Source organism: Sinocyclocheilus rhinocerous, unplaced genomic scaffold, assembly GCF_001515625.1.
Source record: "Sinocyclocheilus rhinocerous isolate Xijiao unplaced genomic scaffold, SAMN03320098_v1.1 scaffold323, whole genome shotgun sequence".
Lineage (NCBI taxonomy): Eukaryota > Metazoa > Chordata > Actinopteri > Cypriniformes > Cyprinidae > Sinocyclocheilus > Sinocyclocheilus rhinocerous.
Genome location: NW_015643640.1, coordinates 549,384 through 576,975, shown reverse-complemented (window position 1 = coordinate 576,975; position 27,592 = coordinate 549,384). Strand labels below are relative to the sequence as shown.

Below are 27,592 nucleotides of genomic sequence, written 5' to 3'. Positions count from 1 at the left end.
GAACAAAGCCACATTTACAGTTATTTCCATTTTAAATTCTTTTGGTTTATTTTGGTCTCCGCCTCACTTTTCTTCATCTCCCATAGGATGGTGAAATATTTCCTCCTTTATACTGTAAGCAAGTACATTTGCCCGGATTCATTTTCATTTATGACCCTAGGAATGGGCAGGGGATTACAAATAAATCATCATCATGAAACTATTGCTTGTGTTGCACCTCAACCTAGACTTCAACCTAGCACTCTCTGTTGACCGAAACAAATGAGACATAAGAGTCGCAGCGTTACGCTCCTGTCTCCCTGAGACAGTCTCTCTGTGAAAAGAGCCCTCGAGAATACACGAGCAACTTTGTACATACTCATGTTATTATTATTCTTGAGACGATCACAGGGAAGTGTTGAAAGGTTGGCGCAGCTGTGAAAAACGTCAGTGATTCGCTTTTTCTCCTAGGCTTGTTAAACATCACTGAAAGCTGTGGTTTCTGCAGTTGTTTAGACTAACACCTTTTACAGCAACCGGGTGAGACCTGTTAAAGTTTGTGAGCGGTGTGCTTGTTTAAATGCAATCTCTTGAATTGAGGATAGGATTTAAACATGTTAGATGACCGTTTTGGTTTCTTCCTCCCTCCCCCCAGTGATCCCTTCATCTGAACAGAGTTTGAGGATGATAGAAACAGCTTCTGTTCCTCCTCTAGCATCTGTGGAGGATACACATAAAATTCCCACCAAATCTCACCAAAGCATGTGTTGTTTGATAGCATTTTGTGATGGAAATTAAATTAAAATGACACTTTTCTGAACTGAAATGAGGCCTTTGTATTGCTTAGGCTAATTAAGTTAAGCATACCAAATACATTTCTATAATAATTTTACATTACACTTTGACAAAATTAGAGCCATGACAGTTTTAAAACTCTGCTAGTTTTACCATGGAAATTAAATTAAAATGACACTTTTCTGAACTGAAATGAGGCCTTTGGGGGTTAAAATAAATTCTACATGTCCTTTTGACAATATTTATTTAATTTAAAAGTATTTATTTTACTTTTTGGTAACATTTTAATAATAATTAATATTTTTTCAAGTGTAAAACAATACATTCTAAAAATTTTAAAGTAGTAAATAAATTCATTTTTTTATATGAAAAACATAAAAACAATAAAAGTCAGTTACAAAAAAACACATACAAGTAGTGCATCTACAATGTAAAATTAATATAGGTTCTGAAAGGCTCTCACATCGACCTGCATATAAAATTATATGGTCACTAAACTATTTATGAATTTTTCCCCTACCACCCAGTTTCTTACACTGTGCTAGTTCCATGTCTCTCTTATCACAAGGAACTTTCTTTCTTCTCAAATCATTTAATCAGTATTTCAAGTTTATTTATTTATTCAGCGATCAATGGGGTAATATAGTATACAGTCATTCAGTTATTATTACAAAATAAACCCTGACAGAATGATACTGAATCCTGGATGATACTGAAACTTGATGTTGGGGTTCATTTTAATCCTTCCATATCACTGACATGTGGATGTTTATTCTGATGAAACCCAACCTTCCCTTCTCTGCCTGTTGTATTAATTCCAAGAGTAAAGTCTATTTTATTTCTCTCCACAGGAGTGGCAGAATTCCATCCAGAAGAACGCGGGCTTGGCCTTCATCGAGCTTGTGAACGAGGGCAGGTAATTATCTAATCCCGTCCTCTGACCCTTTGCTAGCAGCCTCCTCATTATCTCCCGGCCTACAACTCTCCGTGTGTACGATCAGATTCTGTTTGGGAGGAAATCAATGTAATGTGGAAAGGGGATCACCAGGGTGACCTGGAGTTCAAGGCGTCTGTCAATAACTTGGCTTGTTCCCGTGGGTTCCCATGTGTTTCTGAGAGGGCTGCAGCGCCTTAGTTTCTTGCCCACCTCTTGGGAAATCTTTCTCGTATCTTGCTGTTTTCAGACGGGTTTATGTATCATCTGTTGGACTCTTTTACTCAGACTCTCTTTGGGATGGAAGGATCTGTCTTCAATTTCAAGCCCTTAGATCTTTCAGATGGCTCTCATTTCTATGTTCGCAATGGAAATTCATGTTAATGAATGCTGCCGTGCTGATGAGTGCTCCAGAAATGCTAATGAATGCAGTGATGCACTGAGGCTCCTCCACCTTCACTGCTGGCCATCTTTACAGCTTTTTCAAACATACACGCTTTTCTTTTGGAAAGCAGGGTCAGGGTTGAGACAACATCTGGGACACCAGCACCTGTCATAGAGATATCAGTGCAATCATTGCTATAAAAGTGCACATCAAATATGTCATTATAATGCCTACTTTCAATACTGGAGTTTGTAACATTGTTTGAATTCTTACCTAGCCCAAAGAAAAGAACTAAAACGAGAACTATGGCAGTGCAGTGATTATATTAGGTGATAATTCCATTGTACTTGGATGGATCAATGATGTGACTCATGTTTTCGTCCATATTCATTAATTTATAAAAAAAAAATGCATAAAAATGTGCTTTAAACATACAATGACCTGCAACACCTTTTAATTTTATAATTTGTAATTTTATAAAATAATTTTATAATTATAATTTTGAGCGTAAAGTAAAAAAGTTGTCTGTGCTGATTTCATTGGCTGATTTCATTAAAAACCTCTTAAAAAATTATGAAATTGTTGAAAAGAAAACCTTATAAAGTTTTTTTTGTTGTTGTTTTTTTTAATGACAAGGCAAGGTTAGGTCGGGTTGCAAAATGTCGTGGTGCAACTCACCAATAATAATAATAAATTTATTATATAATAAATTTATAATGTACTTTTCTCATACCCACAGCGTTACAAACAGTAAAAACAACTAAAACTATAAAAATTAAAGAAATAATACTGTACAAAAATACAGTAAAAGCTAACAACACCCTATTGAAAAGCTAATCAAATTAATCAAGATAAGCTATTTTAAAAAGATGGGTTTTTAACAGTTTCTTGAAAGTGCTTAATGCGAATGAGAAGGCATGTACGGGGTAACTTAAGTCACAAAATCCATTCCATGTACAACTTTATATTTTAGAGTGAGAGTTTTAAAATCAATGTGCAATTTAACTGGAAGCCAATGCAAATAACAAAGCACATTTGTAATAATGTGATTGTCACGATCACCAGCTGGAGTGCCCTTGATTGCCACCTTGGATCCTCAGCCTTCGTGTCCTCGTGCAGTTTTGTGACAGAAGACTTCGCCACTATAGATCCAGCTGTTGAGTTAGTAGGCAGCAAGCTCCTGTGGCCAAGTAGCTTGATAGACTGCGCATTCCAGCATGCCCTACACTGAGGATTGCGAGCCCAGTGTTTGTAGTGTCTTCCACTCCAGAGCCTCGACCCGTCATGGCTGCCAGTCCAGAGCCTTCAGCCGTCATGGATGCCACGCCAGTGTTCCCGGTCATCATGAACATTGCTCTTGAAGCTAGTAAGGCAGTGCCCTGGCAACCGAGACTGATGTCCAGTGTGGCGAACCCACCGCTGGCCATTTTGGGCTGCATATTGCTCTCTGGCCCATAAGTCCGCTCCAGAGCCCACTCTAGTCCATGAATCCGTTCTAGAGCCCTCTCCAGTCCATGAGCCCGCTCAAGCCCCAGAGCTCAGTCCTGTGTTGGTGCCAGCCTGTGAGTTCCCTGCCTGTCCTGTCACGGCCAAGAAAGTCATTCCTGAACTCTCTGAATGTCTCGTTATGGCCACAGGGGCCATTTCTAACCTCTCTGAGCCCTCTATCGTTCCATCTGCTCTGCCTTGGTGGCCTTCAGATCCACCGTGGTGGGTTCCAATTCTGTCTGAGCCATCTTGGTGGTCCTCTGCACCATCAGCTCCGCTGAAGTGGTCTTCCGCTCCATCGGCCCCACTGTGGGGATCTTCGGTCCCACTTGCGCCACCCTTGTGGTCTTCTGCTCCTCCCAGGCTTCCAGCTCCACCGCCCCCACCCTGGTCACCTGCTCCTTCAACTCCACTCTGGCTCCCCTTTTAACCTCAATCTTCAGTCCTTCTTCCTGTCCATGGGCCTGGCCCTCCATCCCTCCCCCTGTTCCACCTCCCTCCTGGACTTAAGTTTGTTCTTGTTTTTGGAGCGTCTGGAAGCCGCTCCTTAAGGGGGTACTATGTCACGATCACCAGCTTGAGTGCTCTTGATAGCTGCCAGAGGGCACTCCATCCCGTACCTTTGCCACTCTATCCTGGACTGCATTTCCCATAACCCATTGCCTGGACTCATCATGCCTGATTGTTTGTTTTCACCTGTTGCTCATTACATCTGCCTATATAAGCCTGGAGTTTTCAGTCACTCTTTGTGAAGTCTTGCATGTGTTACAGCTGCAGTTCTAAGCCTTTTATCCTGGTTCTTGATATTCTGCCTGTTTATCTGGATTACTCTGTTAGCCTCAGCCCTGAACTCTGCTTATTGAACTGCTTATTGTGTTTGACCTCATGCCTGTTTTGACTACAATTGTGGATTATTCCTCTAATCAACTACTGCACTTGGATCCTCAGCCTTCGTGTGCAATGATGTAATGTAATGATTTAGATTATTTTTTTTGTATCTTTGGCACTAATATTTGCCATTTAACCTTATAACGTAATATATATTAATTATGTAATGTAATGTAATTTAATAATATAGCTATAGAATATAAAGAAGCACAAACATGATTTTACCGTGGTATAATCTACCATGCTAATAATATAATGGCACATTTAGGTACTTGTTTGTTTCTATCATATCATGAAGTAAGTAAAAACAGATAAAGAAAGACAGGAAAGCAAAATGGTGATAGAGAGAAGGGCAGTCACACAGAGTGGGCTGTTATTAATGGCAGTCGGGGTGAGAGGGGTGGGAGAGGGTCACTGCAGAGTCCCTGGCACGTCCGCTCCCCCGCTGCCCACCGCTGACACACCAGGCTCGAGTTTCAGCCCTCCACCCTCCGCCTGTTATTTTTCCACTTTGCAGAGGCCTGAGCCTCCTGACCTGCTGAGAGACTCGTCTCTGTCCCTGGGGGGAGTGTTTTATTAGGCCGCGGCTTGTGTTGTTCACAAATCTGCCCGGGGTGTAAATATGCTGTTTCAAGATCAGGTTCCTCCCCATCTGTGCTAACCCAGGGCACAATGGACAGAAAAAGCAGTGCTGATTCACAAACAAGACTCTGAGATGGACAGAACATCTTCGGGTTTGGATGAGGGCTGACAAACAGTAGCAGTAAAAGCAGGATGCATCTGATTTCCCATCAGCCCCTGTAATCATCAGATGCCCTGTGATAAGGAGCAGTTTGTGTGTGTGTGTGTTTATCCAAGGAAGGCTGTTCTTACATATGTAGAAACATGAGCCAGGGTGAGACGCGCCCCATCTCCACACCCCCTGCATCTGTATCTTGTTAGATGCATATCATTTACAAATCAATCGCTGGTTGTTTTTAGTGGGGTGGTTTTAGCTGCCGTGCTAAATATGATTTTCTGCTTGTTTTACATGGTGTAGTTAAGTTGCTTTAGCGTACTCTTGACACTTTGATGGCCTAACAACTGTGTTATTAAATCAGTAAAACTAATTTCACGGATTAACAGTTGAGGGATGTTGAAGGTCTTCATTTTTGCAATTTTTTAATGCTATTTTATGAACATTATTATGTCAAATGATATACAGTGGAATTTATATACAGTATTATTTATTAGGGATGCGTGATTTACCAACACAGCATCATTTATCGCTGATATTGGCAGATGTTTTTATTATTATTATTATTTAGGGATGCACGATATTATCGGACTGATATCGGAATCGGCCGATAATGGCTTTAAATGTAAATATCGGCATCGGGCCCAATATGAAAAATTATGCCGATATGTCTTGCCGATAAGAGGAATACATTAACTCACATGTGCTCAGGGTGTGCTAGTGATTAGATCACGTCAGCAGTGTGGCTCATTCTTGAAGAAAAGTTTTGTCTGAATAATGATTAGATTCGCTTTGGATCGCTGCATTTAATCTGTGAAAGCATCATTCAGAATGACGCGTTTGGTGTATGATAGAGTAAACAGTAATAGCAGGTGCAGTGGCAGCAGCGGCAGCCTCCCCCGGGTCCTAATGCCCGTTCGGTAAGGAGTTTTAATCTGTAGGGGGTGCTGTTGGCCTACTTCTAATTAAATTAAAAGTAAAATAGCCTACACAAATAACATTTAGACTGTGTTTCTGATTAAATAAAGCAGTAATTGATGTCATAAAATAATGAGTATGTTTTGATTTAAAGGTCAGAAGCTATAGCTTACGTGAAAAAAAAAATCACAAACATGACACTTATACATATACAGTATATACTGATTTATTCATTAATGTGTAATGTTTTATTTTTTAAACAAATCATAAGCTGTAAAAGATTTAAAGAATTTTTACAACTCTTTTGCTCTAGACCATCAACAAATGTTAAATCTTAAAATAAAATGTTTACTGATATTCATTAATGTGTAATATGTTTTATTTTTTAAACAAATCATAAGCTGTAAAAGATTTAAAGAATTTGTACAACTTTTTTGCTCTAGACCATCAACAAATGTTAAATCTTAAAATAAAATGTTAGGGTTAACCCTGCATCTTTCTGGGGAAAAAAATGCGGCGATTGATATGTTTTGAGCTGCACAATATGTCAGAATAAAATCAATATTGGCTTAGTGTGATGCACCCCCCATAATAATTATATTATAATAATAAAATATAATAATATTTTTTTCATATCACAATATACTGTATATCACAGGAAAACAATGTCAGGAATCACAATGTCAGTTTTTCCCAATATTGTGCAGTCCTACAGGTTAATAATATCAGCCATAATATGGAAATAGTTATCAGTGTATCTTCTAGATTTAAGTTCTTGAAGGGTTGTGTCTATAAATGTGTCTATTGCATCTCTTACGATCAGTACATTTCTTAATAAATGAAAAAATATGCGTGATTTAGTTTAATCGGATCCGTATAAAAGTATTTGGATTCAGTTATGTCACCAACACAAACTGCCTCATTGCAGCAAAGAATTCAGACAGAATCATGTGATGTCAGGTATGAACTCTTAAACTTCAATGTGGTTTTGATGTACAGACTGCTGAGCCACACCATGAAGGACCATCTGGTGCGTGTAGCTAATGAGGCCGAGTTCATTCTGAGCCGCCAGAGAGCAGAGGACATCCACAAGCACGCGGAGTTTGAGGTGAGCACACACACACACACACACACACACACACACACACTATCAGCATCAGTCTACAAGAGTTCTTGTCTGTTGTCAGTGATGCTCCTAAAAGTTTTCAATAGTTGAAGACCCCATTAAATGGCTGGATGGACACCCTATGAATGTGTTTAAAATATATTGATAGCTCTTGTTGCATTTTACAGGCTGTTGTCCTATCAAATGATGTATAAAATGAGAATACCATCTAATACCACTTCCCACTGACTAGCAATAGCAGGTAGCAAATCATAATTCACGGCTGTGACATACATAGCTATGTAAACTACTGTTCAAATGCTCAAAAATCTTTTATGCTCACCAAGGCTGCATTTATTTGATCAAAAATACAGTAAAAGCTGTAAATTTTGTGAAATATTATTATAGTTTAAAATATCTTTTTAATCTTAAAAATCATTTTCTTTTTTTAATATATATTTTGTAAAATGTAGTTTATTCCTGTGATGCAAAGCTGAATTTTCAGCATCATTACTTCAGTCTTCAGTGTCACATGATCCTTAAGAAATTATTTTAATATGCAGATTTGGTGCTCAAGTTACATATCTGATTATTATCAATTTTGAAAACAAAGTAAGTTTTTACTGTCACTTTTGATCAATTTAATGCATCCTTGCTGAATAAAAATATGAATTTCTTTAAAAAATAAAAAAACTTTTGAATGGTAGTGTATAAAAAGTACAATCCCTTCAATATGTCCTGCTCCAACTTAACAGGGAAAAAAAAGTCCAAGTCACGTCATTTCATGGGATCTTGAAGACTTGCTTCTAAGTGAAGCAATAGCTAAATTTTCTTGACACAATGTGCAAACAAGCTACTTTCACTTTTTGCAGATATATTCTGTTTCAGGCTTGATTTACAATTTTAAAAACCGTTGTAAGATTTAATGAAATTGTTAAGCCCCCACGAGGATATAAAAAAAAATACGTTTTGTCTGTCTGAACTGAGAGGCTGCCAACGTGAGGGAGAACAAATGTTTTCTTTTCAAACTGAACTTATATGGAAGAAGGTTTCAAGCTTTGGCTACAGAGATTGCGTTTGGCATGTATCTTACCAAAACATAGCAGCACAGTTGATTTATTCCTTATAGCACAGCCATGGGGCATTCCTCCACCGCTGCCCCACCAAACACGCACACACATCACCTCTTTTATCACTGCAGTCTCGCTTTCTCATTCCTTCCATCGTTCTCCATTTCTGTCTACCTGCTTCTTTTTCCCTCACAATTCCCTTCGGACTCATGTTCTGCCAGTTGTGCTCCCTTTGTGGGAGAATTTCACCAGTGACAGGAATACAGCACCTTCATTTCTGTCTTCCTTTCGTTTCCCGTCCCTCCCTCTGGTTCTGTCTGGCTGGACGTGACAGTGTAAAGGAGGAGTGGGCTCTGCTCTGTTCAACATCTCCCACCCTCCAGTTGTAAAATGTTATGCTTTGAGAAAGGTTCAAGGCACGGTCTCTGAACTGAGACTGGGAGAGGAAAACATTTGAAAGACAGTATTAAAAGTAAACATGTAAAACCGGAGAAAGCGATCGTGTATCATGTCTGTGAAAGGTTCTGCAGTAGTCTGCTTTGTTAGGGTCATGTTTTGTATGTGATTGGGCCTGTACGCTTATTTTGGCAGCTTCCCTCAAACGCTTCACCCAGCGTCTCACCGTTTTCAGAAAACAAAGGAGTTCTGATTCATTATCAGCTCAGAGAATCAGAATCGCTTTATTCGCCACTGCAGGAGCAGAGTTGAACGCAAGTCAGTGTTTCTTGTACTTTAATTCAAGAGTGGCATTGTCCCACTGCTGAATCTGCAGGATTTTGGTCCAATACAACTCACTACAGTCCTTACTGAATATTCAAAATCAAATATACAGTTGGGAATTGAAAACAAGCTGCTAAATTTGACAGATTCTTTCTAACTAATCAGTTAAACTGATGGGCAAATGACTTCCTCATTGAATCTTTCAGATGACTCACTCAGTAAACCGCAGCGTGTAATTATGATACATTATTAAGACTTCATATAAACTATCATTAAAACAGTTTGGGATTGATGAGATTTTTTTCATATTCTTTTAAGAAGTCTTTTATGTTCCCCAAGGCAAATATAGTAGAAATTTACAGTGATATTGTGAAATATTATCATAATTTAAATTTTTTTTTTATTTATTTTTTTTTTTAAACTATTTTAATATATTTTCAAATGTACTTTACACAATGTAACAAAAATTTGTTTACTTTTATATATATTTTTTTAAAGATATATTTTGCTTTTGCGAGGACGGGAACATTCTAAAGTTTCTGTAACATTCTGTAATATTCTAGTGCTTTCTGCAACATTCCAGTCATACACTTCTGAAGTTTTGGGCGACTCACTTTTGCAAACTGTTTATGTCAAACTGTTGTTGTTAGCTCAGTATTATGCATGTAGCACGTCATTTTTATGCATGACTAATAACAGGTTAGCTTGTCAACATATTTTTTAGCTTTCATGAGCACCGTTAATGACACAAAAAAGTAATGGGATTTTCATATTCAGCATGTCAAACCTCATAAATATTTTAAATAAAAGCTAAACAAAACTGTAGCAAAGTTCGTAGTCACGGGAAGAAGGAGGCGGGAACCGGCGAACACTCAATGAAATCTTTAATAAAATAAACAAACACAAAATAGCGCGACAGCCCCTCGCGGACAACTGTCGCGCACAAACAAAACCAAAACACAAAATAAACTCCAGGCCTGGTCCTCTCTCGTCTTTCACTGTCGTCCCTCCTCCTTTTTATCCTTCCGGAGCTCCTCCGTGAGACTCGAGACCGGTGAGTGGCGCAGGTGTCGCGCATTAGCAATTACTCCACCGGCCTCGCTCCGTTCCCACGGCTCTCGGCCCCGCCCCTCTCGTCACAAAAACTTTTATAAAAATTAGTTTTGCAGTGTTATTCCTGTGAATTTTCAGCATCCATTATTCCTGTATTCACGGTCACATGATCCTTCAGAAATCATTCTAATATACTGATTTAACGGTCAAAAACATTATTTTAATTATTTATTTTAATAGATAAAATATACTGCTGATAGCCATGTGTTTATATGGGCTGGCGTCTCATTGCAACAGTAACACTCAACACTATAAGAGCGCCTGCAGGCGTGTGTCCTGTAAAACAGATGAGAGCTGGCAGTATTGCTCGAACATACCCCGCTTAAACAAGCTTCCTTACCTCACAGTGACATTTAGAGGGAACCTCGGAACACCCTTCCTCATCATTCCCACTGCCCCAAATTCCCAGGATTGGCCAAGTTCTCCCAGACGCTCAGTGGAAGACGGCCGCACACTGGGGACGTGCTTAGCTTTCCTTTTTCTCTCTAATTGGCCCCTCTGGTCCGATTCTTTCTGCTTTTCCAGCTTCACTCACAGCACGGTGGAGAATGTATTATTCTCACAAATACTGCTGGGTATTCTGCCAAATGCTGAAAAAATGCACAGATAATCAGTGCCAGGCACATTATATGGATGCCAAAAAAACTGCACAAAAAGCACATTGTTTTCTTATCATTTTACAGTCTTCAGTTACATATATTTATTTTAAAAAATGAGGTGAAAATGTTGTGCAAGATTGCATGAATAAAAGGGCACTATACTATTTAATCCTCTACTTGAAATCTCACATAATGCTGTTCTCTGTGGAGCAGACGGTTTCACATGACTTAGGAAATCAGGTGCAATTATGCCATTTTTTGTCACTTTGAGTTTAAAGTGCTCCATAATGAAAGCCATATGCTGTGATGCTTCATTGACCCAAACTCTCTTTAATAAGAGAAACCGATGTTGGACAGACAGATGGCTGGGAATCTTTTGATTGGTTTGATGTACAGTAGTTTGTAGAGGGAAATAGGGCATGGATAGTTGGGTCACAGTTACTTGTGACGGTTATGGATCACACTTTGATTAGTGCCTAGATGGCAGCGTTTAAGTCAATGCTTCCCAAACTGTGGGCCCATCTCATATAGCCAGGGTGTCCGTGGAAAATCACTCAATTGTTTACAAAAATTAAACTGAAAAACTAGATACATCTGGAGACATAGTTGTCGAAGTGTATTTTATTTCCCACAATATGGCTTTTCAGTCACAGCACAGATTTCTCAAGAATCCATCTCAGCATTGAATCCCTCGCTTAGATATAGTTGCTCCTCTGTGACCCCTGAAAAGCAGGGAGCCTCCGATAAGTGCAGCACTGATATTGCCGTATTGATTTTCCTCTATTCCGGCGCTTGCCATCTTCTCTGAGCCACCGGTTTCATTTTGCACGGCCACAATAAAAATAACAGGCCAGTGAAAGATGCCCCCGTGGGGATCACACTGCCTTTCCATCCTGAAGAGCGGTTTACACAGGATTTGGATGTTTAAGGGAACAACATGAAATATGAGACATATGAGAACCAGAATGGATGGAGAAGTTTGCTCTTTGTTTCTCAATATTGTTTCGTTCACAAATTGCTGTGTAATGCTGTAGCCTTGACTACATTCAGAATGAGGACGATTCACCTGTTAGTTGTCTGTGATCTACAGTTACTGTAGCAATATTATAACGGGGCTAATTTTCTTTGAGAAGGTTTGGTAAATTTGTATTTCACATCTGTGTTTTTCTCATACAACCTACGTAAACCTTTTGGAGAAAAGTACGTACAGTTTTTTTTGGCAAACTCATGGGTCCTCTGAAAAATCTAATAATGCCTGGGTAGAAATGTCTAATTATGGTATATTATTTTTTCCACATCACTTCTCATTTTATTTTCAACTTCTTTTGTTGAATACTGCAATTAAAGCTACAATTTTTGCGACTTTCTTTATTGTTTTACTGCCTGATGCACCTCCTTTCAGGATTTAGGATTTTGATTAATTTAATGAGTAAAATAAAAATTTAGGTACTGATCGCACACAATGAATGCATGAATGAATGAATAATTAAAATAAAATAAGTAAATAAACAAGAATTAAAAGGTGAATAAAACAAATAAATAAATAAAAACAAAAATTAGGGTACTATCGCAGACTGTTATATTAGTGACAAATTATAATAGTGTCTAAATTCCTTCTGATATACCTAATATACCAAATTATATTACATAAACCAGTTATATACCTAATGTTGTAATGTAATCATGAATAGGTCCTGTTTATTTCAATGGGTTGTCAATCCTGAGAGAAGACAATTCTCTTTTAGTAAAAAATGATGCAGATCCCAATCTTGCTCGAATAGTTGTTACTCGAACATTGTTTAGAAAATGAATCCTAAGTGAAATGAAGTGTTTTCAGTCTTAGTTTATAAGGAGGATTTGATTCAGATGCGTTTTCTCCCTTAGTAGGAATACCACAATCACACTCGGATCTGATATGATTTAATTTGGTGAGAATGCAGTCCGATCCAGAAACCAAAACACTACTAATATCCATATGATAACCACGACGCATAGCTGATAGATCATTGGAGAAGGAATCTGTGAGGCACTGTATTGAATTGAACCAAAGTGAAAATGCAACATTGTAACAGTTTAATGTCTGTTTCAGAACAAATCAAACAAACTGCAGATCTGAAAACTCTAAATTTAATTGAACATTATTCAATAGCAGGGCGCTTGTATGTGAAGCACAGACTGCTACAGTGTGTTGTTCAGTTGAGGAATGGGTCTTAAGAGAAAGGTGGCAGCATTGAAGACGGCCTTTGTTCCAGTGCATTCTCTAGTTGGTGAATTATTTAGGAAATAAAAATAAATTTATGTTTGTTCCCTGTCAGGGTTCAAATCCACCAGAAGAGATGGTGGATACCAGTGATTTAGACACATTTTTATTACTTAGATGGATAACATATGCCTTTATACACTCCCCGGCTCCCCTCGTGTCTCTCTCTCTCTCTTTCTCTCTCTCACACATACACTCTCATCCATCCACTCTGGGATTGAGTTATCTTTACCCCTTGAGAGTGAGATTACAGGGACAGCAGGGTCCTGACGGACACAGAGATAACCGCTGGAAATCCAATTATCTTTTAGTGTTCTCTTTCTAATAGGATCCCTAATACGGAAAAGATTTTTCCGGTAACAACTGTACAATGGCGGCCGATACCTGCGAGGGAGAAAAGAAATGACAGATTTAGGGAAAGAGAGTGACTTCCTTCTTTAATGAGAGTCTTTCTTTATTAGAAATGAAATGTGGAGGATACTGGGCCACAAGGCCAGATCTCTCGGATGTGATAGAACGAGGTCATTGTTCCCTCTTTCACTCTCTTGCTTTTTTTTGTTAGCTTTTACTTGATATTGAAGTGATGGAGTGTAATCGAGTTGACTCCCGACTGAAGTGTGTGTGAAGAGAGGTGATGGGCCACTTCATTAGCGTTTAGTGTCTGTGTTTCTGTAAGAGGAGACTAGGAGTTAATGACATCAACTGCGAAATGAGACTCATGACCTCGCATTATTCCAGCGTGCGTGTTCACTATTCCTCCAGCCTCTGACGGTTATCTGTACTAGCCAAACAAAAGCTCATCTAAATGATGTTCACTTAGAGCTTCAGTAAGGTTACACTTGTGCTGTTTGATAAGTCAGCAGCTATCTTTACTGCAAATAATGGCTTTGTGGAATACACTCGTACATGCTCTTTCTTTCTCTCCCTTGTTCTGTCCTCTCTTCTTCTTGCTATAATTAATTCCCCAGGTGATGGCAGTGCAGCAGGTCATTCATTATACTGTATCTCGTCCCCAGCACTCTTCTGCTCCTTGTCGTTCTCACTACATTCACATTTACAACACTGAAGGGTTAGACGCATACCTTTTTGTTTTTATTTTAGTAGTAGAATTTGTAATCAAAATAATGATATGTCATTTGATTGATAGAATAATCAATATATGCTGACAACATTCTCAGAAATATAGATATACAGATAATTCTGACATTGCATTATTGTGAATAGACATTGCAAAAAGTGGGATTATTTCAAGGTTCCTTGGGGGTCTTTGAAAAGTCTTAAATTCAGTTTAATCAAATTTAAGATTATAAAGTCTTAGGTATCTAAAATGGTACCGTAAATGTAATAATTGTCATTTTAAGAGGTCTTAAATTTGGAGAAGGAAAAACAATAGTCGCAATATAGCCTAATGTGACTATTAAACTTCAAAAGGCTATGATTTAATGAAATAAATGTGAGCGTTGCACATTCAGAGTCAAATCACGGTGCTCACAGTTTCAGAGCAGTTTGCAATCGCTGAAGACTGCGCATTTACTGTATGCCAAGCGCTTGCTTATGTTCTACTGTTGGTGAATTATAATTGTTTACTTTATGGTTTTTATATTGTAATATGTTGTAGATGGTTGTAAGAGTGCCTATTTATTCTTTAAATCAACAACTGAAAGCATGCAGCATATAGACATATCAGAATAAGAGTCATGGTGTATTTCAGACTTGTTTATAATTAGAAGTCCTGCATTATGCATTAAAACTTTTTCTGGGTATTATTGGTATTTAGCATGTAATATTAATAATAATAACCCTCAGTCATTTTGTGTTCTGCCTGCTCAGCTGGGATAGGAGGAAGTGTTTTAACTTGGGAAAAACTACACACTTCAGCTTTAAATATAGACAGAAATCACAATGGCTCTTGGAAATAATACGATTATAATATATATATATATAAAAAATATATATATATTGTGAAGATATCTTTTCATACTGTTCATTTGACCCGTGTTATCACCCTCCCAACAGTGACGGTTTGCTTGTAGTTTTTTGTTCATTGGGCTCAGGACCAAATGCATTTCCCTTATTTACCAGAAGTAAAAATATTATCCCGCATTCACATTCATCCACACCTGCTCCTCGTCGCCTGCCGGCAGACGTGTTCATTTTTCACTCGCCGCACATCTCCTTCATTTGACTATTTTTCACCTCAAAGGACACTTAATTCCTACAATTTCTCACACGGCGTGACCTTGAAGTTGCAGGAGTCAGCTGCCCGTGTAGAGTAATGGATCCAAATAAATGCCTTTTTTTTTTGGAGAAGGGGTGGGAGGAAAGATGAAGAATCTGCCATCTACGCATTGTGACTAGTCCATTAAAAGCACGAAATGAAGGAGGGGAAGAGAGAAGCCAAAGATGCTTTGATAAGTTGTTACACCTGTGTTAACCTTGATGGTCACCCTGACTCTGGGAAGGAGGTGGTAACATTTTCTGTCTCTCTAGTTGCTTTACACTAGATTCCTGCTCCATCTATCGCCGAGGGAACATGGGATGGAGGGAAATCAATACAGAGAGGCGTTGGCTGACAGCGGTATCGCTCCAGAATTGAAGTGCCTGTCAGCCTTTGTCATTCTGTGACTTTTGTTCGCTATTGTACTTTTAAGCCGTCATTTTTCTTGGTTGTCACTTTTCACTTTCCCAGCTTGCTTTTGTCTGAATTCCCCTGGCTGTAATTTTTACGCTGCGGCTTTAAATTTGGAAAGACAGTGGGTCAAAAGATCAAGTGCAATGAAAATCTCTCGAATTTGATTGGCCGACGAACATGGCGTACGTTCGTTTTTCATTTTGTTTCTCTGAGTGGCGCGTGCATATCCTCCGCAACATAATGAGTTCTGGTCCCTGGCAGATGATGATTATATTGTTTAAACTTGCTACCCTGTTTAGGGAGGAGAGGGTAAACCTGCAGCCCATGATTGTTCATATCTTGTTACAAGGAAACGTTGGGATCTGCTAACACTGGAAAATAGTAGTCATCGGTATGTTGTTTTGCTTTAGTTCCCTATTAATTCTGAATGTGAAAAACGTATTTAAAAGTGATTTTTGTTCCACTGGCCTATACAACAATAGGCCTGGATTTTATACCGAAACCTATTGCCACACATTCAGAAGATTTCAGAAACCAATGCAGTTTGTTGAAATACTCTTTTTCTAAAAAAGACATAAAGGGGGCTACCATTCTTGTCAATGGTATTGTTCATTTATTTACTTCTGCAGCTTTCTACAAGTGGAAACATGCAGCAAATATTACTATAAAACCAAATAATGCTCCAACATATAATTAGCAGACTCTGACACAACACATAAGAAGTTGAGCTTCATCATGATCAACTAAGATGTGAATGACTACTTTTGTTAAATGTCCCAACCAGGATTGATTTATTAATAAATTACCCATGAGTCTTTCTCAATGATTTACTAGTAAATGGATGCTCTGCTACAGCACGAAGTGAGTTGTGTGCGTGTATGTGATTTTAAACAAATCAGATCATACTGAAAAAAAGGTGTTAAACATGTTTAATCATGTTAAATTTAACAGCTCCCATTTGTTTTTGATTTCAAATTTGGACTAAATACATTTTAAATATGTGACCCTGGACCACAAAACCAGTCATAAGGGTCAATTTTTTTAAATCGATGTTTATACAAATGACTGAATAAATAAGCTTTCCATTGATGTATGGTTTGTTAGGATCGGACAATATTTGGCCGAGATGCAACTATTTGAAAATCTGGAATCTGAGGGAGCAAAAATATATAAATATTGTGAAAATCATCTTTAAAGTTGTCCAAATGAAGTTCTTAGCAACGCATATTACTAATCAAAAATTAAGTTTTGATATATTTACAGTAGGAGATTTACAAAATATCTTCATGGAACATGATCTTTACTTAATATCCGAATGATTTTTGGCATAAAAGAAAAATCGATAATTTTGACCCATACAATGTATTGTTGGCTGTTGCTACAAATATACCCCAGCGACTTAACACTGTTTTTGTGCTCCAGGGTCACATATCTTGTTAATTCAGTTGCCTACTTTTGTCAAACTCCAAAATATGCATTTTATTTGGACCTTTATTGAAGTGCTGAATAAATAGTTCTAGACTACTGTAGACGATACAGATTTTTTACAATAATATGGCTCTAATGTTTTGTCATGGGTGTAGTCCGTTGAAGGAAATGAGTGCTGACCCTGTCCGTTTCAGTTCTCCAGAACACAGAACATTTGGAGATGTGGATGATTACTCTGTCTGAAGTCATAAACACATTGCTTTAATAGTTTTCTCTCTGCCTCTATGGCTTCAGCTTCAGCCACACTGTGACTGCAGATTGTGCTTCCCTCTTCAGTGGACTGCCAAACATGTGCAAGACCCTTTGAATTAAGTTCACCTTGTAGGGTTTCCAGAAGTCTTATGACGTCACTTCAGAATTACAGCCCCAAACGTGATGATAATGTCACTGCTGTGTAGTTCACCTGAATGTTTCCTATAATGCAGCCTGTATGTTCAGCTGCAAGGAAGCCATTTGTCAGGAAGTTCATGAAAATTACGAAGCCCATTATGGAGCTCAGGGATTTGGTGCCGTTGACACTAGTTGATAAAGTGCCTGTTTATGCCAAAGTGTTTGAACTCATGACGGCTAATTAATAATGTGTTAATCAGTCGTTGAAGGGAACAATGAAAAAAATATGGATGATTGCTATGTTTGTTTCTGATTCAGAAATCACCTTCAGAACAAACTTCAAAACGGTTTATTTCAATGAATATTACAAATTCTAAATATTACAAACTTAAAAGGTCTTATAAAAATAATATTACAATATGTAAAAAAGTATTTGATTACATAAGTCATTAATAATATTTATGTGCACCTTTTATTGTTGTCAAACCCGTTCTTTTGCTTGTTTTTTCTTTCCTCCATTCTTTCATCAAAACGAATGTTACCCATCTAGAATTTTCCATTTCTTACCCAGACGTGACCTTCCACGCCGAACAGAGACAAATCGCTGTCTTTCTTTCCGTTCCTTTATTCCCGCTCTTTTGTTACACTAGACACTCAAATAGGTTCACATTTAAAGATTCACCCTTTGCCTTTTATCTCTCTTTTATTCCACCGTCCTCTTCTCATGGCTTTAAGGTCACTGCAGAGTTAAGAACAGCGAAATGAGACAGATTGATAATTAGGAGAGGGAAGCCCCCCTAATGTGATTTATCTCTATGGATTTTCTGTCATACATCCTCAAATTGGAGAGGAGGGCCCATTAGAAGGCACTTTGGAGCGTTTACCACTAACTTTGCCGAGGCAGGCTTTGGCATCTGCCTTCACTGTATTTGTTGTCTGAGGCGGGTGCTGTCCAAAGCTAATTTAATTTAGGGCCATAACACGCAATGGATGAAGCAGAGGGAATTACATTAAAACAAGCTCTAGTGGTTGCCGTAACCTTTCCGCTTGATTGCTGTTTGCTAGACGTTGCATCAGAATCAGATAAGAGGCACCGGGAAAAAAACGAACCCATGTTGTTTTGCGCTTGGTGGGCTGTTTTCGCTTATTGTGGGTTGAATTCATTCCAGCATCTCACCAGCTTTGTTACTCATCTCCTGATTTATTGATTCTGATTGGGACATTGGTTTCCACAGAGGACGGCTTATTCATTTACTTTTCTACTTTGGGTAGTACCAGATAAAAACAGAATTGAAGTTTTATCAGAGGGACATTTGCAGTGCGAGGTGCTTTGTTAAAGGATTGCATTTGAGTTCAATAACAAATTCTGACAAAGAAAAATGTCTCCTTGTGCATTATGGGTAGTTTCTACATTTTTTAGCGTAGCCCAAAGGCATTAGCAAATACATGTCCAGTGTTATTAATCACTGTGACAACAGCCTGGAAATGACCCAGAGTTCCATTTGTTTCCTGTGTGTATGGAGTTACCGCATACACACACACACACACACACACACACTCATACGCTGAGGCGTCAACACACACTCTAATGATGTAGTGTGCTTTGTTTTCTTCACCCGTTCTGATAGACAGCATTCTTCTCAGATAAAAGTAGCACAGGAACACACTTGTGCCTTCAACTTGTTTGTATGTGACAAGTTTGTATTGTAGCTTTTAAATGTGACCCTGGAGCACAAAACCAGTCTTAAGTTGCACGGAGATATTTGTAGCAATAACCAAAAATACATTGTATGGGTCAAAATTATTGATTTTTCTTTTATGACAAAAATCATTAGGATATTAAGTAAAGATCATGTTCCATGAAGATATTTTGTACATTTCCTACCGTAAATATATCAAAACTTCATTTTTGATGAGTAATATGCATTGCTAAGAACTTCATTTGGACAACTTTAAAGGCGATTTTCTCAGTATTTTGATTTTTTTGCACCCTCAGATTCCAGATTTTCAAATAGTTGTATCTCAGCCAAATATTGTCCTATCATAACAAACCATACATCAATGGAAAGCTTATTTATTTGGCTTTCAGTTGATGTATAAATCTCAATTTCGAAAAATTTACACTTAAGACTAGTTTTGTGGTCCAGGGTCACAAATAGGGATAGATATTTTGAATGAACGGTTTAATATCTTCATTGATTGAATGAATGCATATAAGAGCATGATTACTCACAAGAGCTGTTTTCTTCTGTCTGCAGTCTCAATGTGCTCAGTATGCCGCTGAGAAACGCGATGAGGAGAAGATGTGCGATCACCTGATCAGGGCCGCCAAGTACCGGGATCACGTCACGTCCACCCAGCTCATCCAGAAGATTGTGAACATCCTCACAGATAAGCACGGAGCCTGGGGCTGCTCTACTTTCAGGTACAACTTCAGTTATATGACTTGGACCAAATGTGCTGCTGACACCATATTATTATATATATTCACCACCTTACTCTTCGTTATCTTGAAAATGAAGTGAACACTTGTAATGCTACAGAAGTAAACAAAACTTGCAAGAATTTTGGTTTGTAGACAAGCTTGCCAGCTTATTCTGGCAAAGCATGCTGATCACAGCCTGACTGACTTGTAAAGCGACCAACCTGCTGTTTCAGGACGGGATTATCTGAAATTGATTATACCGCAAATGTCCCAGTGATTCGTATTTCCTCAAAAGCATTATTGTTTCACACTGGTTTCACAAAAAGGAAAATTCTGTCATCATCAACTATACCCTTTAACCTGACTTTGTTTACAGCCAGATTTACTTTCTTACTGGAACTTAGGATAAAGCCAACTAATCAGATTGGTGATTACGGTTAGTGCTAGGGCTGTCACAATATCGGATTTTCACTGCTTGATTATTGTGGCCAAAAGAATTCACAATAACAAAATGATCATGATATCTGTAGAAATTATATAGAAAATAATACAATATATTAGAGTTGATACAATAATGCCATCAGTCAAATTCATCTTTCTTTCTTTTTCTTTCTTTCTTTTTCTTTCTTTCTTTCTTTCTTTAATTGTATTTATTTTGTTGTGTTTTCTGTTTTTTGGCCAATGAATTAAACTAAAAATATGAGTGTCTCGGTCATAATCATAATTTTGTATGGCAATAATAGCTGCATACTGCTACTTCTTTTTCGTTTTCATCGTCCTGTGCTATTACTACTTCATTTTTCATGTTATATTGGGAAGCAATAAGCGTAAAGGTGCAATACCTGCTACTACTTGGAGTATCAACCATAGGTACTGGCACTGAATTATTTATGAAATTATGTTGTATAGCATTAACATGCAATATATATATATTTTTTTAAATGTCACGGTTGTTTTCAATACCAATTTTATTTTTATTTTTCAATATTTTGGGGGGGGGGGGGTCATGCATCAGGTGGTCTGTGAACAGATGTCTGTAGTGATAGGTGTGGGATCTTTTCCCAGCACAGTTCAGCTCTCTGTTTATTAGTACACCTGCATCCTACTGTACCCCATACCAAATCATCCGTAATCATTAGACCTCATATTATTTACCTCTCTCACGATATGCTAAACCTACATTTCTGCCCATTATGGGCTCTAATGGAGTCTTACAGTCAGGGTTCTGAACCTGGGTTATGTCTTATTGCTTCGGTTTCTGTGTGTGATGCATTGCTGTTGGAATGGGATGAAAGCCAGTTAATGCTACCTGGCCATTACTGAAGGAAACATAAGGAGCTATATTTATCTCTGTAAACACACAGAAATATCCCGTAATGAAGCAGTCATGCACTGCTTTTCTCTAATCTAGTTTGTTGCCCAAGAAGCTCATTGACTCTGTAGTTCAATTTCTGTCCTTTGTCCTGTAAAATGTGTTCTCTGGAGCTTTGGAGACCTGTCTGTGGTTTGTTGTATCAAGATTTTGTGCTCTCTCTCTCTCTCTCTCTCTCTCTGTCTCTGTTCTTTCCTCTCAGTATTCTGCAGTCATATAATGGCAGGGCGCTCTGTTCTCTCTCTTGGCTCTCTCCCCATTACTGGCCTTTATGTAGCAGAGCTATTGATGACTTTTGTAATAGCATGCGATGGGCGCGTGGTGACGCTGGCACAGTCTCAGAGTGTGTTTAATAAATCACAATCAGACCCTGCTGTTACATCAATACTTCTGCTCAATTACCCAGAAGGTCATGGGCAAAAATGCTGGAGAGCTGGGGATCGGTAACTACAGAAGAGAGAACAACATCTGGAAGTAAAAGAAGGGACACACACTCACACTGCAAAATGCAACTTGCAGCTGCATGTGTACACTGGGTTATTTTCACATCTAATCATGGATTGAAAAGCTGGAAGGGAGTGATTCACTTGGAACTTACCACAAAAAGGGTAAAAATGGTGATTGAGTCTGTAAAAAAATATTTTTAAGATAAAGTTTGCCATTTTTATCTAAATGCAGGTTAAAATGGCGTGATTTGTAATTTCTGGCAATAAAAATTCAAAAATCATCATAATTACACAATGTTTGTCAAATACAGAATATCTGCAATGGGAAATGGCGATTTAGCTTACATTAAACTATTATGTGGCGGGAGCTAGCTTTTGGGAGCAAAGAAAAATAATTCAATATTATAACAATGTGTATTATGTATTGGATATAATATTATATTATATATTGGATAACAGGGTTGACAAATGCATTTGACAGGACAACAGAATTCTTGAGATGCTACTTTTTGGGTGAAAATCATGTGATAACAGGGTTGGATGCAAGATGTGGAACACAGATACTTTTTTTTTTAATGAATTAATGACTTAGAATTATTTGTACAAATATTTTTACAGCAATAAATTGAATATCAGTTCCACAGATTGTGTCAACACATAAGGGTTGTTATATTAAATGCTGATATCAGCATATCAAGAAGATTAAGACCTCAAATCAAATTCAGACCAAATTCAGATGCGACTGTTTTAGATAATAGTTATCAATTAGCTGTCACAATAAATTGATAGGATCTGTGCCTCTAATGCTTTGTTTAAAAAGTCATGGGACACCAAAGTGCACCATATTCATAGAGATTTCCACTTGTTTGCATTGGTTTTGCTGTAAAACCATTCGAAATGACACACATCCACCGTTTTAGATAACAAAAGAAAACAACCGCATTGAAGCGTTGAGAGACAACACACACACACAGCGAAATCTTGTTTTTCTCCTCATTGGAAATTAAATCAGATTCCTCAAAGAGCACTCAGCTGCCATGATTACACCCTTTTGTTGGGAGTGTTACATTTGCAAGCCCGCTAGCTCCCCCCTCTAAAGACATATTCCCCAAAGTTTCCATTCAATAAAAGGCTGAAAATGAAAATATTATTTTCCTTCCCGGCTGATGGTAGTTGTTGTTTCCTCATGGCAGGCATCTAATATCATCTGACACCTACTGACCCGCCTGAATGCAATTTGTGTCTTAATATCCAGCTTACAGCAGCCTCGTCCTCAGGAGAGTTGAGGTGTTAGGTGATTTTCTCTCGTTCCTGCTTTCATTCCTCACGTGCTCCCTCCCTCTCTCGCTCGTGGATGCATTATCAGAGAGGTCCATGGGGCTTTGCACTGCGGCTAACAAAGGAAAAGACACACATATACCAACACATACACACATATTCCACTTGCTGATTTGGGACTGTCCCATTCTGCGCTGTCCATGACCCTTCTTTTTTGATTGGATCTCAGATTGACAGACAGATGCATCCACCTGTCGTCTTTCGTCTGGTGAAGCAGCTGAACATGTGCCGCTAGCGTCTGCCAAAACCAGACAAAATAAACACGGTGCCCACAAATGAGGCTGCTGATAGCATTCTTTTTTCTTTCTTTTGCCTCCTGCCGTTCCTCTCTCTCCCTCTCTTTTTTCAGTTTCATCAGTGTGGTCATGTTTATTTGGGTCAAGAGACAGATGATCTTTCATGTAGATGACACGCCAGTAAAGTGGTCGGCCGAAAGAGAGATGATAGAGAGGAGGAGGAGCGGGAGTCTCACAGGACAGATGAGTCTTCCTCTCATATTCTTCTTCATTGCATTCTGATGGTGGGACTAATGTAGCATGGAAATTCACTCTGCTCCTGCGCTCAGAGCAGTTCCACACCCTCAAACACTGTCAGGGAGAAGATGAGGAAGATGAAAGCAAATGAAATGAAGAATAGACGGCGTGAAAGAAGGGGATATTTTTGTAGTGCACAAGCTCACAGATATGAAGAGCAAACTATGGTTTAAGAGTTTCTGTGAATGAGATAATCTTTGGTTGCTCATTTTGTTCAAACCATTAGAGAATGTGTGCTGTTTGGCTGTGTACAAGCATTATCCCCTCTTTTACAGTTTTGTATGGTTTTTATCAAAATTTGTATGCCCAGGAAGTAACATCTTTTTTTTTTTTTCTCCTGGCTTTTACACAATTTGTAGTGTTGTCTGCCTTCATAAAACTCAACCTTTCTGACCCTGTTGTGCAAGGTACTGTAGGAATTTTCTCTTTATAGTAAATATAAGTGCATCAGTAAACGTAACATTTTTTCCTAAAAATTTACAATTTATTTATTTATTTATTTTGACATTTTCTGGCTTTTGCCTGTTTTGGAAAAATCAATCACATCAATGTTTTTTTTTTTTTTAGATTCAATACATGGTCACAAGGTTGCAAAAAAGGGAAACCTGATACAGAATGAAAAACAAAAACTTTTGACCCTGTTACCAAAGTTATTGTAGAAACTTTTTAAAAAATATTTATTTTTATAGTAAATATGCATGCATCACAAATTATAAACTAACATTTGCTTCCAAAAATGTAAAATTTATTTATTATTATTTTTATTTTTTTTGCATTTTATAGATTTTACCCGTTTTGAAAATACCGATCACACCAATTTTTATAGTAAATATAAGTTTGTCAGTAATTCCAAACCAGCATTTTCTGCCCCCAAAAAATACTTTTTTTTTTATTGTATTGCCTGTTTTGGAAATACCAATCACACTAATTAGGGTTTTTATTTAGATAACTCTATTTAGATATTAAATACATGCTAACAGGGTTGAAAGATTGGGAAACACTCAACATTGACAATCAGCATTTTTGCACCACCTTCTACTGACCGTTTCTTGAAAGACCAAAAATGGCCGTTTTTAAGAGTTTCACACCCTGTTTTTTATTCTCTTTGTGAAAAGTGCCAGTTATTGAAGAAATACCAGGTTTTATCAGAAACGGGGGCAGTTGTTCTTAAGACTCCTGCTTATTCTTGTGCTCTTCTTTCTTTTGCACTCTCTCTTTTTTTTATCTGTTTTCTCACTTTCGTTTCCCACCATCACACCCTATCTCTCTCTCATTCTTTCTCTCTCCTCCTCTAATGCGAGTCATTTCCAGCAGCAGCTCCAGTGATCTCTAATGGAGCTCCTCGGGGCTGGAGGCACCCCTGCCTGGGGACATCCATCTTTTCTGTGTCAGGAACCCACGCCGGAAGAAACCTTTGTGATGTGCACTCCAATTTTTCTTCAGTAAATCAAATCTTCCCTTCTTTCAGAGAGATGAATGCGGCAGGGTTGTGGTGTTATAGAGAAAATCAATGCAGGCAAAATTGAAACAGTATGCCCGCGTATTGATCGGCCTTGTGAAATCGAAACTAACAGCTTTGTAACTGTTCCAGAGGACAGTTAGCTGACCTGTAATGGACAAACTATCAATATTAGCATTACTATTTTATCCTGTGCTTTGTCATTTCATGCCCTGCCCATCAGAAGCTGAGGAACACTGGGCACTGTAGCATGATGATTCTCTAGGAAAAATGGCAGTATTTCGACAAGTTTTTAAGATATGTTACATTTCAAAGACATTTTTATTATGTTTGTCTGTTTGTTTATTTATTTATTGAGTCATAAAACCCTCTTGGGTATATAGAACTTCTTACAATTTAGCATTTTGCTTAGAAACAGTCCAAACCTTAATTGTATGCATCACTTTAGAACTAATAACAGAGGATTGGGGCATTTCTGAGCAGTTGTTGGAGTAACAGTGTTGTATATAACAGACAGAGGATCCAGTGTGCTATTCTTTGCACCTGTCAAGGCCTTTTTTTAAAAAAAATGTTTTTCATGTTAATAATTTGGCATATTAATGGGCCTATGTTTAATTTCAAGGTTATTTTCTACCCAGGCTTGTTGGAAATACATGCCACTACCTATGTTTATCCAAAACTCAAAAAACGTAACTATACACACGAATCGCTGCAGTTTCCAGTTGAAATGAACACTAGAGGCAGTAAAAATCTGACAGCTTTTATTCCTTTTCACACAAAGTATGATTTACAGGTCCAGAGTTTTGAAGAAAGCCTCATTTTCTCACAATTCCTTGCACAATATTATGTTATGACTTCAAAACAATGTTAACATGCTGCAAGAATTGAAAACTGATACTTTTGAACATTAGCATCACATATCCAGCTTCATATGCATGGGTTTTCTAACACAGTAGGTTTGCTCAGTACCTGAACCAACGTAATAAAAACGTGGCCACAGTCAAGTATTGAAAGCGCGTTTTAGCGCCACTCACTGGACATTTCACTTTGAAACTGCCATGAAACGTGCAACAAGGCACATAATCACTATAGCACGTTTAAAAACAACACAACCCAAAATTACAAAACATATATACAAACACACACACACACACACACACACAACAAAACATTAAACAAACCCCATGTAGCTAAGAACAGTTAAAAGCAGCAGAAAAGAGATGGGTCTTCAACATAGATTTAAAACACTCATATTTTCAGTGAGCCTGTGTTGGGTATTTTTGTTGCATTTTATATGATATAAATTTCGTACTGTATTAGTCCAGCACTTGATGTTCAAATCTGGGTCCTGAAACGAAACCAGTTGATGACCACTATTTTAGAGATATAATATTAAGGAAAATTACATAATAGGATTTCTACCCATCTTCCTTATTCTCTCTGTTCCACAAACACACAAACATTCCTGTTCTCACGGGAGTGCTGAATTCTGTCATGCATAACAATAGATGGACAAAGGTTCTGCCCCCTCAGTCATACACACACACACACACACACACACACACACACCATAGGTTCTCATTTGGTGTTGTTTGAGATGCTTCATTAACATCGTCACATTTGGTGTAGGTAATGCAAGTCATACATCATCTCTACTGGTTAATGATGCTCAGGCTGTTGTGAGAGCACCCTGCTGTCCTTCTCACCAAAGCTACACAAGCACTCCGTTACCTCTCTCCCACCACAAGCCATCACGCGTGTAGCCCGCCACGCTCTGGCTTTCATCCACCAATATCATTTTACAGAAGATACTGAAAATAAGAGATGCGAATCAGTGCAGTTTACTGAATACTGGGTAAATTGACTCAACCTTAAATAGTGTTATCTCTAATTAATACTGTAACACAGACTATATTACATACTGTATAGAATTATAACTAGTTTTTTTTTTCTTAATGCAACAGGACACATACCTGCAAAAAAGATTTGCATCATTTCTTAAAAAAACTAGCAGTTCAGGAATATTCTTGGGATGTCTGGAGTAAATGTCATTGGGTCACACCTGGTAGGTGTTTTTCACCTGGAAGCTGAATCACAATATATTTACTTCTAAAGCCACTTTATAATGTCTATGCAGTGTTTTACTTGTTTGCCACAATAATGTCTTTACATTATGTTCATTTAGAGGAATTTCTCAGCCAATATTGATATACACTACCATTCAAAAGTTTAGGGTCGGTAAGTAAATAAATGCTGTTCTTTTGATCTTCTATTCATCAAAGAATCTTAAAGGGATAGTTCACCCAAGAATGAAAATGTGATGTTTATCTGCTTACCCCCAGGGCATCCAAGATGTAGGTGACTTTGTTTCTTCAGTAGAACACATTTGATGATTTTTAACTTTAACCGTTGCAGTCTATCAGTCGTATAATGCATGGCAATGGTAACAAAATCTATGAGAGTAAAAAAAACATGCACAGACAAATCCAAATTAAACCCTACGGCTCGTGACGACACATTGATGTCCTAAGACACGAAACAATCGGTTTGTGCCAGAAACCGAACAGTATTTATATCAT

General features: G+C 38.0%; 1 protein-coding gene across 1 annotated transcript in view; it reads left to right on the top strand.

Annotated features, from left to right (window-relative positions):
- The window catches only part of LOC107757615 (lipopolysaccharide-responsive and beige-like anchor protein), a 244,625-nt gene that overhangs the window by 113,207 nt on the left and 103,826 nt on the right, over window positions 1-27,592 (top strand). Inside the window, exons 34-36 of the mRNA XM_016575147.1 lie at window positions 1,626-1,690; window positions 7,123-7,231; window positions 19,699-19,865. Coding sequence (XP_016430633.1) covers window positions 1,626-1,690; window positions 7,123-7,231; window positions 19,699-19,865 — 341 coding nt within the window. The remainder of the gene's footprint in view (window positions 1-1,625; window positions 1,691-7,122; window positions 7,232-19,698; window positions 19,866-27,592) is intronic.